The following is a 23,869-nucleotide window of genomic DNA, read 5'->3' as shown; positions in this document are numbered from 1 at the left end:
TAGGCATTCCCTCTGTTTCACTGCAGCAGCCCTTACCAACAGCCACCCTCCTCCTCCTCCGGCAGCCGAAGTCCTGCAGGGGGTGGCCGAGCAATGACAGAAGCACATCTCCCTGCCTTTGGGAACTCAGAGCAATGCCTGGTACAGTTGTCGATCAACAACAGCAATAAATTAGCTGAGGGAATACAAGCATGGTTTTCAGATGTGGTAACAACGATGGGAAAAGATGAAAGTGTCAGCAACACACGCATGACGATCTTCAGCTGAGGAGACAGAACACTGAAACAAAATGAAAGCAAATGGAAAAGAAAAACAGCTCTTCAGTGGATTTGCTTGGGTTCACACGTTCACACGGAGATTTTATGTATGCACATGCACGCAACACATCAAACAGGGAATCCCACACAGGACGAACACAAAGCACAGCAAACACACTTCTGCTTTCAGGATATGCATCTTATACGCGTACCCAGTAAATAAGTCCCTATAAAAACTTCTTACCACAGGAATAAAAAATAAGCACTGAAGAACAAACACTAGTTAAGCCTTGAAGTAGGGTATCCCATGAAATACAGATGATTCTCAGCCAATTTTTGTGAAATCCCATACCCTTATGTTTTGTCTTTGGATACACCCACTTCAGTCTCCAGCAGGCACCCAGCCTTCCCTTTCGGGCTGCAGCTCAGTACCCAGCACCATTCCTGCTCACGCTGCCTTCAGCGCCCTGCTGCACTCCTGCACCTCGCCCTTCTGCACAGCTCTTCGTGATGTGCCAGTGGCAGTGTTTGTGAAACCGTACAGCGAGCTGGAACAGGGTACTGGTGAAGCCAAAAGATGAACAGGTACGGGAATTTTTTGGCAGTTATGTCAGTCTCACTCACAGAAATGTTGCCTGTCAAAGCAAAGCTAAAACGTGCTAGTTTTAAAAGTCTCACTTCTTTTCTAGCCCTAGAATTCTCATTTTTTAAAATTCACCACACATTAAAAGTTGGGGTCTTGGAAATGGGGTCTCTGACATTTCACTTCCTTTCCTGACGTTTACAATCATCCCACTTGTGCTGGGCACAGGATGAGGGTGGCAGCAGCCTCAGAGGAAGAGCAACAGAGGCTGAGCACCCAGGGCTGAAGTTCCAGAAGTCAGAGCACGGCTGCAGATCACTGGGTTCTGCTGGAGTTCACTGCTTCCACAGCTGGCAGGGGGCAGCCCACAGCTGGAGTTCTAGATTGTTTCAGAAATTCAGTTCTTCCCACACATGACTTCAGAAATTGATATAATTCAACCCCAGCTATTTGCCACTTGATACCAAAACTACTGTTTTTACACAATCATGAAATTCTGCTGGTTTTAATACTGAATGTTTAGAAGTAAATTCATTCTTTCATTTTACTTTATTTTGCCTATAGCCTATATTTTTCCATACGTGCAAGAAGGAACATTCACCTAAAGAAATAAACCGAACTTTGCTGTCTCATTAAGCAGAGAGAAGAACGCCATTCTGAAAAACAAGCAAAGGACTCCTCTGACTTCTGAATGAAAATCTCCTGGCAATAAGTTACCCTGCAGCCAACAGCGATAATTATTTCGCCCTAAATCTATGAGCATTAACTTCTGCGTGGAAAGAGGCGAAGCATATTTCGTGTCACAGAGGATAAATAAGTCCCCTATTTTTAGCTCATAGATGATGGCTTCCAAATCAGCATTAGGCAATGGTAGCACAATGGCAGTAAATACTGACAGAACCAGCTCGTGCCACGTACTTACTACAAGTCTCCTGAAAAAGGGCTCCATATATTTCCATAAATGCAGAACACAGATTTTGCTTGAAATAGCACTGTAGCTAGTATGTACCACTATTTCATTCCATTTTTTAATTATCCAAAGAACAGTAGAGCACATATCCTAGACAACACTGAAGTTTGAACAGCATTGCTGAAGTATTTTACATATTATTGCTAACTAAAACAGAATGAGAAAATCTGCTAAAGACCTTAATATTAATCAGCTTAATGCATTTTGTCTTATGATTAACACTTTGGTGGGAAGTCATAATTCAAATTAAGAAGCGTTTCAACCTCATGCAAATTCCTTAATACCTTAAAAATGAAGTATTCTGTGTTTTTGAAGTGATACATCAAGATAGCACCAGCATTTAAAAATAAAGTCAAATACCTTGACATAAAACAGTTCAAATCCATCAGAATTCTTTACTAGTACTCAAGAAATTATTTTACTGTGTTCATTTCTTTAGAATTCAAGAACTTTTTAAAAGCAGAATATTTATTTCCTCAATTATTTTGTTAATAGTGGAAAAATTGTATGGAAAAACTGTCAACTTTCCTAATACCTGTCTATTAAGTTGCTTCAATTTTACACTTGGATTATTCCTATCCTGGTACACAAAATTTCAAATCTGCAGCTAGTATTTTGAGCACATAAATACATGTACGAACACACCTGGGCCAAACTGCACCCAAAATACCCTGATTTTATTATCAAAACCATTATGTATCCCATCTTCTGCTACCAGCACTCTGTAAAGAAAACTTAAGTCAGGATGCCATCAGCTGAACCCAACACTTCCTTGGAGTCCCACTTGTCCCCTTGCACAGCAAGGAATAGTTTTGTGGTCCTGTCTGACTGCATTCATTACCTGTTAGCTGACAGTCATTTTTACCTGCACTCCTCACACCTACACTGCAACACAGTGCTGAATCAGGTTGGTGATACATCCCGTGCACTAAACAAGAAGGGTAACAGAGCCCAGTATTCTGTAAAAAGAAATCCCTCAAAAGCATGGCTTGACCTCCAGTGAAATCTGAAGGCAAAAACATTCTCACTGAACAAACAGGCCTTAGCCATACAAGCAGTATCTACAAACACATTTCTTCTGACACTTTTTTCCCCCCCCCACTGACTGTAGGTAGGTATTATTTCCAATTTTTATCTTTCCCAATACTTTGGTAGTTGGCTATTTAAAAAAAAACAACTTTTCACTCTAAACACACATGACAATAGGAAAGTAATAGGAAAGACTAATTTGATGCATAAAACCCAGAGTTTTCACAACAGCCAGTAATAATCACTCTTACTCTTATCACCACACTGCTAACTTGCTAACATCCTTCCCAACAGCCTTACAGCCACATGAAGAAAATCACGTATTTGTGTCAACTTCCCGGGCAGCACCCGGAGATAATCACTGCTCCTGCTGAAGATAACGCCCTCCTCTCTGTTGTTAACAGCTCTGGCTGAAACGGGCACACATCCCTTTTTGTGAGGCTCACATCTGCCTTTCCAGCACCGCTGAGGCAGCCAGAGCCCCCATCCTGAGCCCTTGTTAGGATGCACGTCCACGATCTGTTCTTCTTTTGGTTACCAATGGGTACACAAGAGTGTTTGTGCACAGCTGCACAAGTGAAGTTGGAATAACCTTAGTTTTGAAAGTTTGTCCTTTGGCCAGGAGAGCAGGAATTCAATGTTACATTAAAATTCCTTTCTGCTAAAATCCTAACAGGATTGACAAGGGTCAAATTAAAAGAACTGATCTTCCAAACAATAAATCCTACTAAGAAAGCTGTTCAGATTCATGACTGATCAGCAGAATATGAACTGAACAGTTGGAACAGCTGAAGAGGATGCTTTAAGAACTTCCTTTAAATGGAGACAAACCATGAAAGTCAGAAATCCTAGTCTTTCCTTTCCTAGGCCTTCAGTCAGGTAATTGAAGAAGATTAAGAGCAGCAAAACAACAGAATTCCTGCTACATTTGTAGCAATAAGTGACTCTGCTCTGAAATATATCAGAAATAAAAAACATAAGACACCATTAGAATAGGGTCTAAAACAATTATCGTACCTAACCTACCATAAAAAAGCTTTATTAATGTTATTTATTAACAGAAAAAAATCTTTAAAAACAGAAAAATACAGCATAAAGAAAAATACTTTAGAATTCAACATCATGTTAATAATTACAGTAATTTTCTCTGAAGACCTTTTCCCTAAAGCTTTACAAATCACAGTTGGGCTACACTGATTTATTAAGATACTAGCTCTGATCAAAGCTTTTTCTGAGGATGAGATATTCATAACACTTGTGTGGATTTTCTGGTGTGAATAATGTAGCTGAATTTCTCCCCAACTGCATGCATTATCTGCTGCCTAATTAATGAGCTGCTTCACAGGCTCTTTCCTGGCAAGTACACTAATTTTGTTCCCTTCGCTCCGCGGTCTCCTTTTCACAAAGCCAGCAGATGTCCAGGAATGTGGCCATCTATCAAGTTCAGGTGAAACGCGCCAAAAGATTAGAAAGTATTTTTGTTGTTTCTTTGTTTTTGTTTTGTTTTGTCTGTGTGGATTTTTTTTAACAAACATCCAAACAATGTGGCTGAATGCTTACCTAGTTGTAGTATCATGACTGTATCATTCAAGGCACGTGTCACCAAGTCGAAATGTCTGTGCAGTGGATAGCAGAGCACTCGTCTTCCAAAACATACCACAACATCATGAATGTCATAAAAACACTGCATATGTCAATGAAAAATCTGAATTAGTCTGTGTACTTCTCAATACAAAGAACTACTATTTCTTTTTATATATATAGCGAAAAGTTTATATACATAAGGAAAAGTAGCATAGATAAAAAGTAGTTTATGTATTACACATCTAAAATCTGTACTTTGATAGACACGAAAATCAACATGTTAAATGGAAACAAGACTGTGCAGTTAGTTTGCAGAGCAGAATAACAGAAGTCCTATACATTTCAGTGGTTTTGAATTAAAAAAGTAGGGAACGTTAGAATAAAATGTCTAACTTGAGACTTTGTCATTCTTTAGATTAAAGCAATAAATTCCATCTGCCCCACATTATTATATATATTAAGGGGAAGCTATAAAAAGCCTTTTAAGATTTTTTTTTCTTTTAAGAAAAATTAAAAACACATGATATTAACAAAATACATGTGTACATGTAAGATCTCTAAAAATGATACACGACGCTGCCTTTCATGAAAATTATAGATATTTGAGACAAGGATAAATATATCTGCCCAGGGAAAGCAGTTCATTGTCCTCTTTTATGAGTGAGGAAGACCTCTAATTTACTCAGACCAGAGGCATTAATGAGTTATTACATACTCTCTTACAAGAGCCACTTCTTTTCCAGCTTTCGTTTTTCAAAAGACAAAATATTCCATTTATGAATTCAAATAAAAATACCAATCTCACCTTGAATCCACAATTTATTAAAATTAATAAAGGTGCTTTGTTGACAGCGAGCACTTTTTTGTATTATATGACCACCTCAACTCATTTTTCATTTTAATGACTGCTGATAAGCATTTTAATCATATTTTGTTATTTGAGTCTAAGGTGTGTACGCGTGACAATCAGTTCAAAAATGGCAGTCAGTTCAACCAACCCATCGCTGAGGCAATTTTGTTTACAGATTGATGAAAACACCCGCCTCTACATGGTTTGTGTAACAGAAATAGTTATTAACAGCTTGGTGCCAGGAGACTGAATTTCCTGGGTGTGAAGTATACTGTTGGCGCAGGCTGCGCCAAGAACTGCTACATTATAGGATGAGCACACGCAGAAAACTCCTTCGCTGTGTTAGGGTATGGATCTGCAAGCACTCGAGATAAGGCAGTCACTATTTCAGCTGCACTCCTCCGTCACCAGCTACTGCAGAACACCCAGCCGGACACAGAGACAGAGTGACCAACCTGGGAAATCAGTTATGAACGGAACAAGTTCTTGTTAATCTCTCAGCACTGCTAGAAGTGGTCATAGGACCAAACCCAAATAGCCTGTCAGAAATTTTTGATCCCACAAACTGAGACGTGGCTCAGTAATTTCAGGAACGAGGGAAGGCCAGACCTTTCTAGCCCGCTGCCATCACAAGCAGTAAATGTCCACAGGCCAGGTTATGTCCCTTCCACTCCCAGCTCTGTGACAACTTAATTACGGAGGTCTGTGAGCTCCCAGTAAACAATTTGAAAGCACACAATAGAAAAAAACAGTTTGTTCCCTCCAGTCTATGCTGATTTCAAAGAGCCAGCAAATCCCCACAAGTAACGGGACAACAGTGCTGAAAGGAAGGGACGGAGTAAAGCAACACACATCAGCCTGCTAACTTTGCAAAAAATATGAAACAAAATCATTCAGATAAGTAGCTTTTTTGTGCTGCCTGAGCTCAACTCTTCCACAACAGTTCAGAGCAAGGCCAAGCACCAAGAGACAGACCAGAGGTCATGCTCAAGCCCCTTGGGGCTACTACTAACTAGGAGCCCAGAGGTCACGATCAATTTCTGCTAGTATTTATCAACAAGTGGATACACAGTTATTTTAGATTCAATACTGAATGAGTAAGCTTTCCTCAATTGCAACGTACAATGCCAAGAACAAATAACACTGCAAATCTGTAACGCAAAGCATAAGTTTGAACTCACCTCCAGCCAGCACAATGTAGCACTCAGTTTCCTGACATTCCAAGATGACTCAACCTGATTTTAAGTGGAGACCATAAAGCAAATATCATCTAATTCAACATTCAAGACTGCTGGCAAACTATTTAAGATAACATTCCTGCTGCAATTTAAGGATCCTTGTGAACATGGAGGAGTAATTACACTATATGCATTGAAATGGTCACAGGACAGCATTAAAAGTTTTATTGCAATGCAGATGTTAAAATATCCGAAACAGTTTCTGTATTGGGAATATCTAGCCCTTGCACAAAGCCTTTAAAATACAACACCAATCACAGAGTAAATTATTTTTGTGGAATTCTGTCCCTTTTCAGCAAGCAACAGAAACGTCAATCTGCCCAGTGCATAAATCCAGATCAAGCTACAATGCCTTGTTTCATGAAAACAGCTCAAGACTTCTGGCTTTCAGAGGGTGTCCTAAAGCCAGCAGTATACATAAAATGTCATTATTCTTAAGATGTGGCAGATTCCTAATATTTCTGTGGTAGCGTGGTCTAGGCGGATGATTATGACTAAAAGCCAGGAAGCCTTCAACTATAACCCTGACTTTTGTAAAGATTTGTGTGGCCTGAATGTCTTAGTCTTCCTATTAAAGAGAAACAAAGACAGAATGTGTTTTCTACACATACCATATATGACTACTGCAAAGCTCAATGACGATTTGTACACGTGTTCCTCACACATATGCACCTCTGTGCAACATTAACAAACAATACAAGAGTCCTGTGATTACTCTGTTCGATAGGCAGGTCTGCATGGTTCTGCCTGCAATTCTAAAATCCATGCTTCACAATTCAGTCTGATTAGAACAGAATGGTTTTGATTATATGTTGCAATATTTTGATTAAAAGCATACAGAAAACATCTCCTTGGTTAGTATCAGCAGAGGAGATGTTAATGTTTTTCTCTGGAAAGCAGGTCCATTTTAAGAAGACAAGTTTTCCAAAGAACTGCACAGAATCCACACTAAACTTGTGCTATCTTCTTCCTTCTTTATACCTTATAAAAAGCCTAGGATACAAAACACAAAATAAAGCTGGCTGCTGTTCTATGCAAGAAACAGAAACACCAGAATACTGAAAGTGGAAGCCGCCTTCCTACTTCCCTCCAGGATTTAAATACTGGAGAAAAAAAAACTTCATTGCTGTTTTGTATTTAAATGTGTATTGATTTTAAGATTTTAAATGCCTAATGGCAGTTTCCAGAATGCCTCAAACATTTTTCATACTCACTGCACAAGCTTAAAAATAAAAATGAATCAGTCTAAAAAAAAAAAAAAATCAATTTTGTTAAAAGCACGTACCGATTGCCTATATAAAACACTGAATTCAGTCTCAATCCTACAGAATTAATGATTTTCCATGCTTTTCCAGAATCCAAATCAGCAAACTTACCTATTACAAAACAGTCAAAAAAAATCTGAAGAACTGTGTATATGAGAATGCTTTCATGAAATCTGCGTTTACATAAAAAAGACATCACAAATCAGAACCTAAGGGAAGTGTCTTTAATCTCCTGCATCTCCTTCACCTTGCTCCCATAGCTAAAATTCTGCTCCAGAAGAAGCATTTAGAAATTGCAATAATCCCGAATTGCATCCCAACAGCTCAATCTAGAGAAGGAATGTTTTGCATTGTAACTTAGTCAATGATGTATTTTTAAACACTTGGAATTAAGTTCACTTTGAAATTTAAGTTTTCCAAACAACCGAACAGGGTCTGGCAACAGGTTACTAAGACGTAGTGCATTTCCTTTTTTTTTTTTTTTTTTAATTACTTACATTTTGTTCTCCTTCGTTGACACAGATGTCATAGCAATATGCCAGAAGGATATCAATTAAGCTCAAATACACGTGATGACGGCTTCTTTTATCCAGAAGATAGGATTTATTTGTGAACCTTCTCAGCTGCTCTTTCTCTTCTTCAGTGAAGACAACTACATAAAGTAAAAGGATAATTGATTACGAATTTAAAGCTGACTCTTTGATTTAACGGGTGGTAATACTATTTCGACAGTATCTTTAAAAAGAAGCATTACTACTTACAAGTCACTCATCACAAGCCTAAATTATTCTTCATTATTTATTAAACTGATACACTCTTTGCAAAGTGAAGCTCCAGCCCTGCAAAGTATTACATGTATACACCAGCAATTTTGAAGCCCTCAGAAAGCACCAAGGATTCCCGTGGATGTGTTGGTAACTCACAGAGCAGTAAACGCATAATCGGGACCTGAAGGAATTTTAATTTACTAAGTCCATGTTGTACAGGATAAGAAGAACACAGAAGAAAACAAGTGTTTTTTTCTTAATTTAGCAAAGTGTAAGAACTAAATAAATAGGGAATGGGAAAAAAGGAAAGAGATAATTTTGTTTCTAAATGTCAAATTTTGACTCAGGACCGAGATACATCATTTAGGAGCATCATTTACACTGTCCAATAATATCCTCCTGGTGTTTAAGGAAGACAGAAGAAAGATGAAATCCTATCCTACTGATGGCAGTATGAAAGCTACAATTATTTCCAAAGAGCTATGGTTTCCACTGTCCGTGACCATTGCATTTTGCTCACCTTCAGTGTACCTTATTTAGTTAACAACAGCTATACTGAGCCAAGGCAGCGAACCACCGCACCCAGCTCCTTCTCTTTGGGATGCACAAAGAGGAAAGCACCACCACAGCAGGCATGCTGCAATAACGCATCAAAATATTTCTCTAGGGATCTGTGGTGCAGGCATGGAGAGCTGAAAGAGCATACTGAATGGCAAACTTTCTGAAGAGTACTTCAAGCACTTCAGGAAGGATGTCACAATTACCTTGAAATAACAGCACAGATTAAGGAGATAACTGACTAAAAGCCATCTCTGCACAAACTCGAAGTACATCGAGAAGTCATTTAGTAAAATTAAAGCAGCTAGAAGCCTGAGCTAAGAGATTTTCATCCAGGCAGCGTGGCGTGCAGGCGCTCCGTGTCAACAGGCTCTGATTTACTGAGTCGGATGGATGTGGCAGACACATTTTGGTCACACCACAAGAGAAAGTTACAGACACGAAGAGACTTGACAGGAGAAAGCTGTGTTACCAGCTGATGCTCTGTTGCACTGCAGAAGCCCCACTCCACTATTTTGCAAGTACCAGCAAAACTGAACCAATCTGAGTTTAAGGGTGGCAGTCATTTAGGGAGATTTCTGAGAAGATGGGTACAAGCCTAATGCAGTGCTCTCCTTACATCTTCATAACAAGCCCTAAGCACGAGAGTGGATACATGGTGTGCCCCTTAGCTTAGTGAATTTGATTTATTCTAGGAAAGGAGAAAAAACAACACCTTATAATATTGAAATCTCTCTTCAGTTATTCTTTTACCACCTCTTTTCTGAGTCACCGTGTTCTGCCATACTCAGCTGGGGGCAGAGAGAGGCTGAAAACAAAGCATCCAAACTTAAAAACAAAAAGCAATTATTGGTAAACACTCCAGGATGAGGGGTTGATACTGGACAGTACACTCAGCACCCTGATAAAGCGCCTGGAGTCCCTGGTAGCCAGGCACCAGTCAGGAGGGGAAAGGTCAGCTTCTGCAGCTCTCCAAGACAGATCCTCAAATATTACTGAGCTGCCATCTTCCACCAGCTTCATTAGCACTAACAACTTGACCTGATAACCCAACAATTCCCACCTCAACTCCCTATTTTCCACATCACCATTTAGCTCTGGAATCCTTAAGCTACTAACAATCCTGCCTCCACAACCTTACCTGTAATTCTACCACTCTGATTTTTCTGTGGACTTTCTCACAGCCGTCAGTGTGAGCCAAGGTTACGCGGCTGGGACGTAGCAGAGCCCCGGACCCTTGGAATACAAAGAAATCCCTCAGGAGAGCTTACAGCACAGCTTACAGAGAGAGAAGGTTACAACTCCTGGTAAACCAAGTTTCTTTTTACTTCCCTTACTCATTTCACTACTGTAAGGATGATGATCATGAAGGTGCTTAGAGATGTTTCTCCTCAATTCATACAATCCACATTCTCAGAGATGCTACCCCTCTACAAGACACGTGAACTTCTTCATCCAAGGAGCTTTCTACAAGACTTCTAATTTTACAACTGTTTTCAAACAAATGTCTGTGATACCAAAGGCACATACATATGCACACACCTCGTATTGAGGCATCAAATTACAAATTAAGAAAAACGTTTTTGAATGTTTCTTCTTTATGAACTTTTTAAACGTTTCAGCTTCATAACCATGAAATGCTTGATTTAAATTCCTATGGAAACTTCTTTACGAGCTAAAACATTTCTCTGGAGCGGAGCCAGTCTCCATTTATTTACAAGCTCCCACAAAAAAATTCCAGCTTTTATGTCATCTTAAGAAAGCTGATCTCTTCCATTTGCTATGATCAAGTACAAAATGACAATTTAGTGAGACTGTGGCAATTCAACTCTGTTTTCCCATTAATGCAATGCAGCTCAGTATTATCCCCTAAATCACCAACATAGATGGCACATCTATATTCTATCAGCAAATTTCTTGGCAAGTTCTTAAAATGCATTGATTGTTCAGCGCGTCACCTCCATCATTCATATTAAAATTGTCCATAAAACCATATGTGCAATGTTGTAGCACGCTGGAAAAAAAAAGTTAGTTTCTGAAAAATATAGCATAAAACCACTCCGAAAGTTGCTACAGTAGGGTGGGTTTAATGAGGTATCACAACAGGGTGTTTACAGTTAGGAGATCCAATTAGGAAGAAAAAAGGCATTTCCAATTTCAGCAAGCTTTCCACAGAAAACTCTCTCCTGGAGTAGAACACAATTTATTATTAATAGTATATGCAAGTGGCACTTTCATCCTGAAGAGAAACACAAAAAAGCAGAGGTAAAACCAAAGCTAAAGAACAAAAGAATTTCTGAAAGAAAGAAAAAAAAAAAAAACACAGGAAAAAAGCCCAAGTCTGCAAGCAAAGACTCCTACATCAGATCACATTCATAAAGCTTAAAATCACTTCCAGGGACTACAGAAGTAAAGCAGTTTGCTACAAAGAAACTAACGACTCTCATGCTTTGAAAGAATTGTGCCACAGAACACATTTTCTGCAGGATATAAGTCATTTACCCCAGCACTCTCCAACTTCTAGGTCCATCTCACTGTGCTTGCTGCAAGCAGCAGCCAAGATGGGCATGTATCAGGATCACTTCTGTTCTCCTCCAAACACTCACTATACCAAGTACTGGATCTACTACCGAGAACTCACCTTCCACTGTTCTTAATCAGTTACTTAACAATTCCAAGTGGATGTTTGTCTCACAGCTGATGACAGTTACCAATGAGATCTCTCTCATCCAGGTTAAGGAACAGCCCAACACTGACAGCAAACATTTTTAATTCTACTATTGAATACCTGTTAGATTCCCTAGAATCCATATTCCAGAGGTATATGTAAAATGGCAACAATGGTTCTAAGTAGGAAGCAAAGAAATTGTGAATTCAGTGAATTTCATTAAACGTGACTTTTCCTCCTCTAAAACGCAAACTCTGAAGCATTTTGACATATACAACTGGACCATAATCACAGAAAAAACAAGTCTACCAGACAAGAGCAAAGAAGCAGCAAGACTAGACAATTCCCAAAGGTAAACGCTGCAAGATGTTCATTAACTTAGTTACTGCAAAGTACCAGGTGTTCTTAATAAAATTTCTCTCTGGAGAAAATACTTGAAGTTTACAAATAAAGATCCATCAATTCCGTAAAGATCTTGAAGAATAAATTATCCAGGCCGAAAACTAATTATTAGCATGTCAAAACCACCACCTACTTTGTTTTCCTAATTCAAAAATACAAGTGTATAGTACAAGGTAATCAGAACAAGTGAAATCATAATTACATTTTCTGCTATATTAAGCCTGTGCTTTGTCCATTGGCATTACCAATGTTTTATCTAACAATGCCTCCACAACAATCCATAGTTGCTTTCTGAAAAGCAGCATCTGCTGCTGCTGTTTATCAAATCCTAAATTTGCAACTTAATTTGGATTTTAAAGCATTTTATGTTTGTCACTGCCAAAATCATGCCTCTTCCTGTTACAGTGGGACGGTGTATTCATACATTAACATCTAAATGAATCGTGCAAATTAATCTCACACACAAATTTACTGCTATACTGAGACTACCCTCACTTTTTTAATCACTTCATTTACTTATTTTAAACTACCATTTCTCATTAACACATTTCAAACTGCTCCTCAGTACAGTGAAGTACAATTTAATCCCTAAACAGGACGATGCTTTCTTACCATGCGGCTAAAATTTTATACAGCTGATCACATCACTTAAATTCTAGATAAGGTTCGGAGTATTCAGCACTCAAGAGTGCAATATCTGTATCTCAAGACTGTTGTGAAACTTAGGGTTCTGCATGTGTTGTGTTAGGGGTACTGAGATAACATGTGCTACCTAGAGCGAGCCAGCTCAGTGGTCAGACTCGCAGAACCATAGAGAAGTCTAGGTCAGACAGGACTTCTGGAAATCAGCTGCTCCAGCCATCAGCTCACACCTATTGTGAGCTGTAAGCAGTTTTAAACACCATAAAACTTGTAGTCTCTTAGCAAGCAATGTGAGTGGAAGTACCTCACCCTCTCAGCAGCTGTTTAAAGGCTTCTTACTAGAAGCACCATCTAATACCAGCGACCTTCTCCGTATCCTTCTAGGTACGTTAATACACCTTGCTGGAATGCATTCAGATTTCTCCCACTTCTAATGGAAATGATGCAAAGTTTCTCAAGTAGTAAAGAAGGTCATTTACTCAGCACAGTCCTTATTTCTATGTGCATTTTCTGTGTCGTTTCCATTTACTCAACATGCATACTAGGAAACATATTAATGCAGATATGCAATCGAATTGCAACCAGTTTGTGAGAATTCCTGGATCTGTAACCCAGATAAACCAGATCTGTGACCCAGATTATCCAATCCCTTCAACCGGATAAACCATAACAGCAATACAAGAACATTTTAATCCTCCTATTGATCATAAGACTCCAGATCGAATAGCCTGGACCCTTTCCTGCCCTTATTTCCACTATTCAAGTGGAACCTGTACTCCCCCTCATGGTGGTTTCTTTTACCACAACTCATTCAGGTTTAGTAGCCTCTGAAGGCTTCAGATCCTTGTTCTGCTGCCTGCCATCCAAACTCTATTACCAGAACAGAGGTCTAAGTTGGAGGGCACATGGGGCCTGTTGTCATTACCTAGCCCAAACACCAGATGGCCACTTACGCTATTCAAATTTACTCAAGATCCCCAAAACTACATGAGCCTCTTCACTCTGCCATATGAAGGCCACACTAAGCTTTATTTGAGCATCCTGATTACAAAAAAGTCTGTTTTAACAAATGCTTTAGAGAAAAGATGAGCCTTTGTGAAGTCTCAATTTCTGCATTACTTTCCTTAGCAGGCTTGCCAGGCTTTTGAGCAGTTTCTGTATTGCTGCTTCCCCTGAAGTCCGAGAACATATGCACGTGGGTTTTTTAGAACTTTAATTTGGAATAAAAAATTATTCTTTATCAATAAAATCATCCAGCAGCTCTTCATCCTTGTTATACTCCTTTACACAAACATTATCAATATTTCATTCACTAAGGAAAGAATGGGTAAAAACAAACAAAAGATCTCCTCGTTATTCTGTTTCCAAGCCTCTTGTACCTTTGTCCAACGCTTTTTAAATCAAACACTTATGGTGGATGTAATTAATTTCTGGTTTCAAAGGCTGAAGAGAGATCAGTAATGAAGATCAGATTACATTTGCAGTAAAATACACAGCATTACCCAAATTCCATTGTTCTACCCCTGTAGAAGATGTGCAAGTGCAGGTATTATTAGTGTGCTAATATTTTATTTGTTACAGAACCTCTGCTAAAGGGATTATCGTTATCTGCTTCAGAAACATAGGATTTTCATACTATAGAGGAAATGAGGGAAGGACAATAAAAGAATATGCATAATAGTAACTTGTAATAGTCTCCACAATCATTGTGTTCAGAAGGGTAATCTCAGTTATCTGGTAACAGTACTGTTACAAGGCCATCTATTTAGCTTCTACATTGACACAAAGGTCTTCCCTTGAAAAAAAGTCTCTAGGAACTATAAAAACAGTTCAGTAATAAGTACCATGAATGTCTGTGGCACTGTATAAATAGCAGGCGACATGACCATCAAACAGAGGTAAGGGCTGACACTAGGAGTCTTCCACAACTGATTGTTGGAAAACTTGCTGTGAAGTGTCTGCACCACATTTTTAAGTGGGCGCAAAACACGGTTTAGACTATTTATTCTATCAAAACACAACTAGAAAAGGGGAAACAATTACCTGAAAAAAAAAAAAATCAGGAAACAAAAGAAGGGATAAGCACCAGCAACAAACAAGTGACTCACATTCTAACTAAACACAAAGACAGGCTTCATTTGAATTCATATGCTGTGACTTGCTGACTGTGGCAGTTCCTTTAAAATCTGTAAAAGTCCCAGCACACTCTTAAAAGTAAACTTTTTTCTTCCCCCCACAGATACCTGAAATTCTAAGATGGCCTTTAAGAACAGTTAATTCCAGAATTTATTATGGAGACCAAAACCAGATAATGCACTACACTCCAAAAACTAACAGGTAAATACTTAAAATGAAATGACCACTTTATAATGTACTGTGAACTCCTCCCAATTTCAGTATACAACTATCCTTCAAAGAAGCAAGACAGTAACAGAATACTTGTCTTCCAGACTAAAAATTGTAGGCTAACACCATACTTTTCCCTTTAAGGATGATAACCTAGAATATAACAAGGCTTCACAGCAATTATTCTGTAACAGGTACATACACACAAACACACACACACACATATATATAAAATGCTCTCACCTACTGCATTGCTGTCGTGTTTCTGATGACTTTCTCCCTGCAAGGCTACCATTTTTTCATGAGCCTCAACCCACCACGGTTTGTATTTCAAAACATGCTGAATAGCTTCATCTTCAAAAAAGTCAGCTCTGAGGAAAAAGAAGAAATAGTACTCAGTTAGCTTTCTGGGCTGCAAGGGCACATTGCCAGCTCAAGTCAAGCTTCTCATCAACCAACACTCCCATGTCCTTCTCCTCAGGGCTGCTCTCAGTAACATCCTACTGTGATGAGACAAAGGGGCAGATAAGAAGTAAAGCTATTATTTCCACAAGTGTTCTTAAAACCAAGCATCCATAGAAGAAGTGATTATTTCAACTGAGATACTTTTACTTGACCAGGTAAAATTAAACAGTACTCACAGGTAATGATCAGAATCAAACTTAGCAGCTTCTGCTGCCAGGCGTTCCTTCCTACGTTCACATACTGGAGTTTTGTCTGGATCCTTAACGTCTACAACATCACTGAGTTCATCCTGAAAATGCATCAAGAGTGAGATGACAAAGCTGCAGATACAACATGCAAGATTCATTTAGTAAAAGTTTATGAAGGATGCTTATAAGCATTACAGTGTAAAGCCTAGATGCTGTCCAACTTCTCTTTCAAATCTTTCAAATTCAGGCTCTGCTGGGCAAATAAAAGATCAAAATTCCAATGAGTTACAATTATAACAAATTCTAAGGACCTTCAAATATTATGAATTCTATTAACGCCTTTATACCATAAGGCAGACAGGTTATTTTGCAGTACAATGACAATTGCTATGTTTAACAAAAGCACACAACCACAAGAAGGCAAGATAAAAATCATAGCTATTGTTCTTGTGACTCTTGAGATTACTGCTACACTCTGAAGTGGCCATACATTAATTAACAGGCGATTGTAGTGCCCTTTTAAATATCATCAAGCAGTGGTACTTTAATGCTGATGGGAAATGTACTTCTTCGGAAATTTCATGGTAATAAACCAGTGTATATATCTGAACAGAATGCAAATACTTTCTCCATAAATAGCAATCGTTCTGCTCCAAACCCTTAAAATCCTACAATTCAAGCACTCGTAACTTACAGTTATATGATTTGTTTTAAGCACCTACTGGCAAAATTGCTTGGTGTAAGAACTTAAGCAGAACATTAAAAAACAATAAATTATCAACTACTACTTTAACAAAAGCTTTGCACGCTATGAAAGGTATTCTCCTACCTCGCATGTTACTGGGTGTAGATTACCTTCCATCTATTCATGAAATAAAATAACTTCTGAATGTACAATAGCAAAGTAACCACATTTTAAAGTTCCTGCCCTGCCAACTAATCCACAAAAAGAAGTTCCAGTGCATCAGCATAACCCCAGCAAATCTAACAGATACCAGGTGGGCGATCACCTTGAAGAATTATGATCTCAACCAGTAAATACCACCTAATTATATTTCAATTTATTTTATTCAACATAGTAGATAGCTAGGCATTGCCCTCTTCATGAAATATTTTATAAGTCTAACAGTAGAAGGGCTTCACTTTGCATTTTTTTAAATCTAAGTATTTATTCAATTAAAAAAAAAAAAACACCTAATAAGAAATAACTCTGACACACAATTAACTCATTCAAGCATCTCTATTTTCGCAGAAAAACAAAGATCTGTCTGTACTATTACATGCAAGGGCATAATATACTCAGTCTTGGAATGGGACAATGGAGAACTGTTACCTAACAATCCCCTCCTGACTATGGAATGAGCCAGGAAGCCTACTCAACAGGAAAGCTACCTGGAACTTTTGTTAGGAAATATAAAAATGCATCTACCTGCAGCCGCTGGAACACCCCCGAACGCAGATTCCCAAACCCATAGTAGTACTGTAGTGCTGGAAAGCTTTCTGCAGTTTCTTTATAAGGGGTCTGCTCTATTTCCCATTCAAATTCTTCTTCCTCCTCCTCCTCAGACAACACAGCAGAGGCACCTGCATATATTGCATGGTCAAAGGAACAAAATTATTGTGTAGGAAACATATACAATTTAAAAGAAAGGCAAACACCAATAACAAAATAAGCATTTTTCATTGTTACATCTTTAAGAAATGTTTTACTACACTGGATCAGCTGTAACTTCCAGAAAAACAAAAGAGGGGAAAAAACAGACGCAGTGGACGAATGTGAACAGCACAACTCCAAATCCCCCTTTATCTTATCCAGTTGACTGAGAGCATCCTGAGAACTTCCCTACCAAATAAACCAAGAAGTTTGAATGAAAATTAGCTATAACAGACTAGATTCATAGATAACAAGGCAAAAAGACAAAGATTAGGAAAAAGCTTTTTTTTTTTTCCTGTTGATGCAATGCACAAATTCCCAAATATGGATGTTCAAAATTTGTGAGGTTTCATTGGACTTCTTGTGCTGCTATCCCAAAGGGCGGTCTTCCAAAAAATTATAACTCTTGTCACCTGGAATCTGCAATAGTATCACTTTCACACACAAGCCCCATTATTTTCCAATTGCATTATAAGGTTGAAGGGTGGCATGTGCCTGTATCACAGTTCATACTGGAATAGTGTGAATCACTGCCTCTGTCACAAAGGATTTAAGTGAACAAAGAAAAAAAGACATTCACTGGTTACTGAAGTGTTTCAGACAAGCAGATGATTAAACCAAGAATCATAGATCCTGCACTAGATTCAACAAATTTCAAAACTGGAGACAAGGAAAACTGAAGCTTTTTGAGTACACTCACTCAAAGTCTGAGATCATTGTTCCACTGTATACAGCCACTAGAGGGGTACAAAGATCTACAGAGGATTAGCATATATTAAACACACCTTTAAAAAATGTGATCACAACTAAGCCTACAGATACAACACCTCTAACTCCTGAAGACATTCCTTTCAATACTTACTAGTAATTCCAGTCTCATTCATACTCCGCTTGTACCTTGGACTAAGTAAGAGTAGAAATACTCTTATTTTTTGTAATATATATATATATATATATATATATATATATATATATATATATAGGTAGATCTATTTTCCTATTTTCTTATGTATCTGTATCGATAATATAACTAAGAGACTTCTTTGTCTTACCTATCTCCTCCACTAAATGTTTTGCTGATCTTGATTTTTTTGGTGCTAAAAGGGATGTTACCATATCCAGTCCTTCAAAATATTGCCCAGGACTCTCCTTAGGTAATCGAATTGTCAAGGTCCCTTAAAGGAAAGTCAGAATATAGTTATGATATTAAAATAATCACGACAAACAAAAAACGTGCATTTTTCCTCTAATGAAAAAGGCTCTCAGAAATTGGGATACATGCAGGTAGCGTTTTATTGTGCATCCATCTCTGTGCATGCTTTTAAACACACCTAACAAGTTTCACAGAAAAAGATTTTTATGATAAAGCACAGAAGAGAATATTTAATGAGTTGTGGTCTCTTGACTCACATTGCATAACACACCAACAGAAAACAAGCTTGAATTTATCCTGAATCCGTCCACCAATCAAGCCATCAACAGAAGATCATAGGAAGCTATTCAGCATTCTGATTATTGTTCCAAGTCAGTACATAATAAAGGCTTTGCAAGCCTTTTGTTTTGTTTATGAATGCGTTTATTCCAAAAGGTAAATACTGTTTTACAGAAATACCATCCACCTTAAGAGAGAGGACTGTCATGAGACTGCCTCAGGATTACCTCATTTTTGCTTAGTACTATCTGACTTCATTGTGGATTTGCTAGACTAATGATCTTTGTACAATGGCATGTCTGGCCCCTATGGGCTCAAAGGAAACTTGTACATATTTTTTTCATTATTAGGACAGTTATGGAATGTCATTTGTGCTTACTGATAGCTTAAGTACAGCAAATCCCCAGCAATTTCTTTTTTTTTTTTTATACCATGTAACATGGGAGAAGCTTTGAATTTATTTACAGTATCATATACTTTGCTAAATGCAATTCCAGGAAGCGTAAGTTACTGGAGAGTTAGTAACATTCTTAAAAACTAATATACTAAGAACATTAACCATACGTTTGTCTACGTTGTAAGATGCTTTTTCTCTGCCATCTTCCACAATTCTTCCAGGAAGCGTCAACCTGTGGGCAAGAAGCGAGATGATGACTGAATGCCTGACTAATTGTGCAACTTAACATCTCAGCACACAGACATGTAAGGTGCATTCCAAAAGGAACACAAACAATTTAGCTACATGATTCCTCTTGATACTAACAGAAGCGATAAAGCTAAATCCTTATGCAGTTCAGGGTCACAGCCACCACAGAGACAAACAACATCCTTGGCACAACGTGCAGCATTTGGAAGATTCTGTAATTTAAAAATTCTAAACGAATCTAATCTACAGTGATGTGACATGAGGTAACTAATTCACTGCATTCTACCAACCTACTAAGACCCCTTGTGGTCTGCTAACATGTACTGGGGAAGCTTATCCAAGAACACAGGAAACAGAAAATAAGGGTTAATAACTCATCAGCTCTTACATGCCAAAGGTTCCCTTAGTAATTCCCTACTGAGATTGCCTCTTGGTCCTTTTCTGCAGCATAGTGGGGAACTTTCAAGCTATAGACTTGACTTCCTGCCACCTGTACTCACGTCTTTTCTCCGTATGTTATTGGGCATCGAAATACATTCTTCATCAAATATATTGTATCTGGGTCTACATCACTTACACGCACCCAAAGAACCATGTTGTCATTTTACAACTAAAACTCTATGGTATGGTAAACTCAGAAAAGCAGTTATTTAAGTTCCTTTTAAGGTGACTTAATGTCTGGAAACAAAGTGAATGGATCCACAGGAAGAATTCCTTGCAAAAAAATGGCCTGCCTGAAGTCAAGAATGTCAGAGCTGTAGATGAAGAATGATCTGAAATATCCCACACGAAGTTCATTTTCTACTGATTTTTATGTATTTGATGAAGCCCAAAGTTTTTTTTTTTTTTAAATGCTTCTACTACTTGCCTGAGAAAGTAAGGCTTAGAATAAAATTTAAAGTCTTCCCCTTCAAAGTACAAGTCGAACTCTGAAGCTCTTGCATAAGGTACATCAATGATTATTGTAAGGAAATCTGGATCCTGGCTCAGCTCAAAAGCTGGAGTAATCATGATGAATGCTGCGGGCAAAGCAACCACTGACTATACAGTCCTATCAAAACAGAGAAACAAGAAAAGGTTAGTATGTTGTAGTTTCCATTTTATGAAAGTAAATAGAATCTCTTGAAAATTTTGCATGAAAAACATTTCAGATTCTCACAGAATTATCTTCTACACACTCAAGAAGAAAACACTCATGAAAACAGAAACAAAAAACATGTTCCTATCAAGAATACGAAGGTACCATCTTGCTGCATCATAATGAGAACTTATCATAAAAGAACACAAACATTTGGAGCACACAGAAGTATTTAATACATTCATCATAAAAAGCACACCAAGTTCAGTCCTAAAATTTGTCTGTTTTCTGTAACTGTTACTTAGTATTTCACAACGAACCGACCATAAACCATGATTAAAAACGTTAAAAAAGAGCAGTGTTTTATAGTAACTGCAGCTGTGCTTTAAAGTGGCATGCACAGGTGAGCTGGACCACAAGCAACAGACAGAGTACATCCCACACAGATGAGCTGGGTGCACGCCCTGAGCATCCTGCCCTTCGTGTCACATTTAACATACGCCACGGGGCTGGTATGTGCAGAGCAAGTCAGAGGTGCTCCTGCGCAGCAGGCTCAGGCCACAATAGCTGTCTCAGCAACACAAGCAACTGACAGGCTTGGATTTCCTCATGTCCATTACAAGCACACTTACTGTTCTGATCAGTTTGCAACTTTCTGGTCAGTTCCAGCGATGCCGAGTTCGCAGCCCAGCCCCAGTTCTGCCTGCAGATTCAGCCAAAGAGCACCTGAGTACGACAAGTTGCATTGCATTAAGTTACCTGCACTTGGAATCTCCCTCACTGAGTGATTTTAAGGTTTGAATCATCACCTAGCAGCATCAGATGTATGTTTGTACATGGGCGAGTAAATATTCTGAACGAGGGATTTACAAAGTAGCACCCATCTGATATATATAACCTGTCTCACTCCTTAAAAGCTTCCTTACGCGGGATATTTTTTTAGGTTTAACTTAGAAACCAGTTTTAATTAAGAATATATATATAACATTTGAAAAATCTTTTTACCTAAACAAGAAAAATACGCTGAGCACCACCTGAAAGTGCGGCTCCCCCCATGCCGCCCCCCAGCCCCCCCACACCACCCCATCCCCAGCAGCGCCTGCTCCAGCTTAACGCCGCGTTTTCCCGAATTTCCCAATTTCCCAGCCTTTTCTCTTGTTTTAAATAAAAGAACACACAAACCGGCCCTGCTGCGCACGTGAACCGTTGCCTCAGCGCACCTCTCCCCCGGGGCGCCGCACGGGACCCGCCCGGCTCCCGCAGCCGCCTCAGGAGGCGCGGGCTCGGCCGGGGGGCCGGCTGCAGCCCGTGGGCAGGGCCCGGGGACCGCACCCGGGGCAGCACCGGAGGGACAGGACAGGATGGGACGAGGCACGACGAGGCCGTGCCTCCGCCACTCACCATGCCCAGGCTGTGGCGGTAGCGCATGTGCGGGCCCGGGCGGGCGGGCGGCAGCTCCGCCTTCAGGGGCGGCCTCGCACAGAACCGGCCCACACAAGCCCTTCCCAAGCCCGTCCCTCACAAGCACAGGCTGCCTCCAGCTCGCTGCCCGCCCTCGGAGGAGGGCGGTGGAAAGGATGCGAGGGCGCCCCCGCTGGCCCTGGGTTCGGTTTTCCCCTCACAGCATGGCGCGGGCTCCCCCTTGCTCCTCCATAGAGAAGCCACGGCAGTGACCGTGGTGCTGTGGTGCCTCTGGCGTCCTGCTTTTGGGGTTGTGTAAACGGTCTGAAACAAGTGAAAGCAGTATTTGATGTTTTTAAAGCCCTGAGCCTCAACTACTGTCACTGCAAGTCTTATAAATCTGGCAAAATCCTTCTCAAGAGGGATGGGGTGCTGTGAGGGGAAGGCTGCCCGCATCACCCCAGCGCTTTACTCTGATAACCGCAGGGATAGCTGAAAGTGTTGGTGTTGGACATGGCCAGATCCCGATCCTTAAATACAGGAGGCTGCTGGAAGTAAATTCAGTGCCACAGTTCAAAATACAACAGCTTTATATGTAAGTACAACATGTGGGGAGAAGAAATACCTCAGGAGAGAGGGAAACTGAGGAGTAGGAATGGAAGGTTTGGGCCTAATATAATTCAAATTAAGGTATTAAGGATAAAGTGATTTCAAGAGCTGAAATGCAGAGCAGTGCAGAGGAGCAGGAAAACACAGATCGGTCCCACAAGTACTGCTGGAACAGGATGCCCAGTTCCGTGAGTATCTCGCAGGAGAGCAGGCAGATGTGAACCAGATTGTCCGTGTGAATAGAGGCAGAGCCTGATGATGCCAAGGAACCAGCATTTGGGACAAAGCACAAGAGGCTCGAGGAAATTGATAAAAGCAGAAAATTCTGTTTAAAAGCCAACTATTTAAATATAGAATTTTATGTAAAATTAATCTGATTTTTCTGTCATTAGACTATGAACGGTATTCTGGTTCCACATCATTCTCTACGTTTTTAAGTGCTACTGATTCTCTTCTCCCTGTCCCCTGTGACATGCATTCAAATGTTTGTCCTGAAGGGATACAACCTCTGCTGACAAAGCTTAAAAAACAAAATAGACAAACATTCTTCCATGCTGATAAAGATTGATTTTCTTGCTGGAAATCCAAAGGATCTGGCATCTCTTCATGAGAAAACATCTTCACTCACACAGAACTGAAACAGCAGTTTAAATACCATGCAGTATTTTGTTGACATGCACAAAAAGCAAATACTTGCTTCAAAATAGATACTTCTCCCCAATGATCTAAAACGGACGGACAGTTTTAATACACAGCCTAAATGTTCCCATGTCCCATTTTTTCACATGCAGAAATTGAAGATGCATTGTATATAGAATGCATTTTTTGGATTAAGAAGTTAATGGCATGTAATTTCAGATGCTGATTTGACTTAGACCAAGGCCTCAGAAACTTTTGATGCATTTCCAGAGAACTTCAGCACTAATTAACTTTTGGACCTTGCCAGTACAATCTGTGGTGTGTTGGACAGGAAGCTAAATTATGAACCACTAGACACCATTCTCTAGATAAGTTCAAATTCACATAAGATGAGTCTGTGAAAGATAAGAAGTTTCATCAGAGAATTCATTCTGGTCTAACTGACGCTTTCCAAGACTGCCTCAGAATTATTTTTTTCAGACTAATAACTCCTAGCCTTTTTTGACTGGTAATACTTTGCCTGTAAAAGAGAATTTATATGCTGATTTCAGTAAGGAAACTGGCACATCAGCCAAAAGTTAAATTGACTATTAAGGCT

General features: G+C 39.3%; 1 protein-coding gene across 9 annotated transcripts in view; it reads right to left on the bottom strand.

Moving 5' to 3' along the window:
- Positions 1-22,523, bottom strand: part of SHQ1 (SHQ1, H/ACA ribonucleoprotein assembly factor) — a 47,371-nt gene extending 24,848 nt beyond the window's left edge. For 2 of the 9 annotated variants that reach the window (XR_011812480.1, XM_072044309.1), the window contains exons 1-12: positions 21,805-22,523; positions 21,255-21,348; positions 20,413-20,595; positions 19,463-19,527; positions 18,519-18,641; positions 17,242-17,396; positions 15,801-15,913; positions 15,403-15,530; positions 8,274-8,428; positions 6,455-6,508; positions 4,400-4,523; positions 37-175 (exon numbers count right to left, since the gene is read on the bottom strand). Coding sequence is in view for 7 of the 9 variants with exons in the window: in XM_072044309.1 (XP_071900410.1) it covers positions 37-175; positions 4,400-4,523; positions 6,455-6,508; positions 8,274-8,428; positions 15,403-15,530; positions 15,801-15,913; positions 17,242-17,396; positions 18,519-18,641; positions 19,463-19,527; positions 20,413-20,555 (1,199 nt within the window). In the remaining 2 variants the exon portion in view is untranslated. The remainder of the gene's footprint in view (positions 1-36; positions 176-4,399; positions 4,524-6,454; positions 6,509-8,273; positions 8,429-15,402; positions 15,531-15,800; positions 15,914-17,241; positions 17,397-18,518; positions 18,642-19,462; positions 19,528-20,412; positions 20,596-21,254; positions 21,349-21,804) is intronic. The other 7 variants (XM_027467617.3, XM_072044310.1, XM_027467620.3 and 4 more) reach the window with 5 other exon arrangements.
- Positions 22,524-23,869: the final 1,346 nt, after the last annotated feature.

Source organism: Anas platyrhynchos, chromosome 13 (assembly GCF_047663525.1).
Source record: "Anas platyrhynchos isolate ZD024472 breed Pekin duck chromosome 13, IASCAAS_PekinDuck_T2T, whole genome shotgun sequence".
In the NCBI taxonomy this organism is placed as follows: Eukaryota; Metazoa; Chordata; class Aves; order Anseriformes; family Anatidae; genus Anas; species Anas platyrhynchos.
The sequence above is the reverse complement of the archived record's forward strand: the minus strand, read 5'-3'. Positions and strand labels throughout refer to the sequence as shown.